At 37.2% G+C, this 3,009-nt stretch overlaps 1 protein-coding gene across 1 annotated transcript in view; it reads right to left on the minus strand.

Annotated features, from left to right (window-relative positions):
* Positions 1-1,489, minus strand: part of LOC106461275 (pituitary homeobox x-like) — a 42,601-nt gene extending 41,112 nt beyond the window's left edge. The window contains exon 1 of the mRNA XM_013921090.2: positions 741-1,489. Within this exon, the coding sequence (XP_013776544.2) occupies positions 741-1,047 (307 nt within the window). The 5' untranslated portion in view covers positions 1,048-1,489. The remainder of the gene's footprint in view (positions 1-740) is intronic.
* Between the last annotated feature and the right edge of the window lie 1,520 nt (positions 1,490-3,009).

Below are 3,009 nucleotides of genomic sequence, written 5' to 3' on the forward strand. Positions count from 1 at the left end.
ATGATTACGCCAACATGTGTAATCAAGTCAGCGCTCTCAACATTCGAAACACACCTACACATGCTGGCATATCTGTGTGTACAAATATATGTGTATAAATAAATATATATATATGTGTGTGTGTGTGTGTATCTAAATATGTATATATATATAAGTAAATACATCATTGTATCTATTAAGTTAATGTTACCGTAATTCTAGGAATACACTTGTCGAACCCACATATGCACAAGTATGATTAGAAAAAAAAATCACTTTCTTACAAGTCGTCAGGTGTCACTGCAATCACGCGTTTTAACTTCTCTTTTCAGCTTTCTGCATATACACAATAAATCATATTTATATTTCATAAATAGAGTTGGTTACATGATACGTATTTGCATATATATATATTCAATTGTCTTCTAATATGCCCATATCTTCTGTATCGTTGGATTTATAGTTAGTGCAAAGTGTTAGTGATATTAACTTTAATTCAAGAAACACAAATTAAAATATGAATCACAGACTTGGATGTCAAGGTACTTATTGTAAAATAGGTAAATCATATAAAAATAAACTGATATTAAAAACACCCTAAGCGAGCACATTTGGATTTACCAGTCTTCTTCAATCGTGATGTTTACTTTGAAAGTCCTGTAAGCACTAAAACAGTCACGATAATTATAGACATTATGGTTTTCCATATGTTTGAAATCACTAATGATATTTTTCACGGTTAATGTTTTTATAAGCCTTACCTCGTTTCTTGTGCTCAACGCCAAGGTCATGTCCTATGCTTGAGCTGCTGGAACACGGAGTGCTGGCGTTTTCATGAAGACTGTGCCGGTGTACAGAGATTCCGGCCACGGGTAGCTGGCCCGTGTGTAGTCCGTGAACAGACATCGGGACAGCTGATACCTGAACCAGCGGAGTAACCGGGCCTATGGTGGGGGGATGTGATGTCGCAACTACCGGCATGACAACAGTGTCGTGTACAACGTGGTGTGGGGAACCAACACCAGCAACTAGATCTTGCAGGCACAAGGATTCGTTTAATGAGTCCATTTATCAATTACTTAGGGTTACGAGAGTTTCAGAAGACTGGTAACTGACTAAGCCGCGTGCTATGACTGACAGTAGCACCTAATCTCAACGTCGAATCGGAAGGGATTTGAATCACAGACAACCAAGAATTAACAGTATTTTCGTGATCTCTAGAAACAGAGAAAGATATACGTGTTCCACTATACAGATCAGCAGGAAAACCCTCCTATGCAGAGGATTGTTTCTTTCAACCCCAGGACTCGTCCTTTAAGCTGCAACAGTGAACTGACTGCTCAGAGCGCTTGAATACTAAGTCCAGTAAAGCGCTTGCGACGAATACTGTAAGAGGTTATTCACTGTATGTTACTCGTGCAGTCACGCGCCCTGCTAAAACCACCTTCTTGTGTTGGTCATTCCCGCCACATAAAAGTTGGTGCGCAGGACATAGACCTCTCAGCTTCTCCGGGATCGTTCGGATTCCCAGCTCCGCCTATGTCGACAAAAGCAACGTCACAAACTAATTCAGTGAAGTGTATACACCCTTTGTGACATCATTCCCCATTGCCCAATCAGCTTAAAACAATGTAAAATAAGTAGCTAATGGTTCCGCCTACTTTAGAAGCATGTGACTCCGTGAAGAGGCTGTTTACGTTTCTAGTCAAACCATGCTAGTGCAAATACAAAATACATTTTATCTGATTCTAAAATTTTAAACAGATTTCCAAGTGTAAGATTATTGCCGAGAACATTAGATAAGACATAATGTATTAAACAGGGGATTATAATATGAAAAATTGTCTAGCAACTATAGTCACTTTTTTTGTTAATTTTTATTATCGGTAGAGTGAACTTAACTACATAAGGCTAGATTGTCAGAGACTTGTATTCGAATTGCGTGCTCGGAATTCCTTTTTAGTAGAAACACTGTTGATATATACTGGGATGTGTGCTAATATAAGCAATCTAAACACAAACTCTCGTTTTATAGCTCTCGAGGTTCAAGGAAAATAGTTTTTTATGTACTTGGAAGTTCGTTTGTGATGCTTGATTTTAAGTATTTCATGAGAATTCAAAGAGAATTATATACTACAGCAGATATTTGACCTTAGTTGGAAAGGAAGCAAGAAATGCATTTTTACATTGTTTAAGAAAGGCTCCCTAAACAGACATCTTTGCGTTTTGCAAGTCGTCCTATTTTCTAAATATTTACTTACCGCTGCAGTAAAATTTCCAAAGAACCAAACTGCTACTCACATTCATTGTAGTTTATGATCTCTTTGTCGAAGGAGGTTAGGAACTGGATATATGACTCACTTGCGACTGTTTTTGTATGTTATTGAATAGTGGGCAAGTTCCAGAGGATTGGAAGTTAGCTAATGTTACTCCTCTTTCCAAGGGAGGTGATAAAAATTGACCTAGTAATTATAGACTTATTAGTCTTACATCAGTTGTGGGGAAAGTTTTGGAAAGTCTGATAAAAGATGCTTTGCAAAGTCATTTAACAAAGTTTAGAATTTTATTGGATAGTCAACATGGTTTCACAAAGGGAAAACCTTGCCTTAAAAACCTTTTGACATTCTTTGAAAAGGTTACTTCTTATGTAGATTTGGTGTATCTGAATTTTCAGAAAGCATTTGACAAGGTGTCACATAAAAGGCTTGTGAAAAATGATCTCTATAGGTGTGGGGGATAAGTTGGTAAATTGGATACAAAAGTGGCTGGAAGGAAGAAAACAGAGGGTTGTTATAAATGGAGTTCCATCAAACTGAATTAATGTTACAGGTGGGGTAACTTAGAGCTCTATCTTAGAACCTTTGCTCTTTTTGATTTACATCAATGATATAGACGAAGGAATGGTCAATAAATTACTTAAGTTTTCTGATGATATTAAGGTCTCAGGTGTTGCTAGCTGTGAAGAGGATGCTGCTGATTTACAAAAGGATTTATATCATTTAGTGAGTTTGGCGAATAAATGGCAGATGG

Source organism: Limulus polyphemus, unplaced genomic scaffold (genome assembly GCF_000517525.1).
Source record: "Limulus polyphemus unplaced genomic scaffold, Limulus_polyphemus-2.1.2 Scaffold926, whole genome shotgun sequence".
NCBI lineage: Eukaryota > Metazoa > Arthropoda > Merostomata > Xiphosura > Limulidae > Limulus > Limulus polyphemus.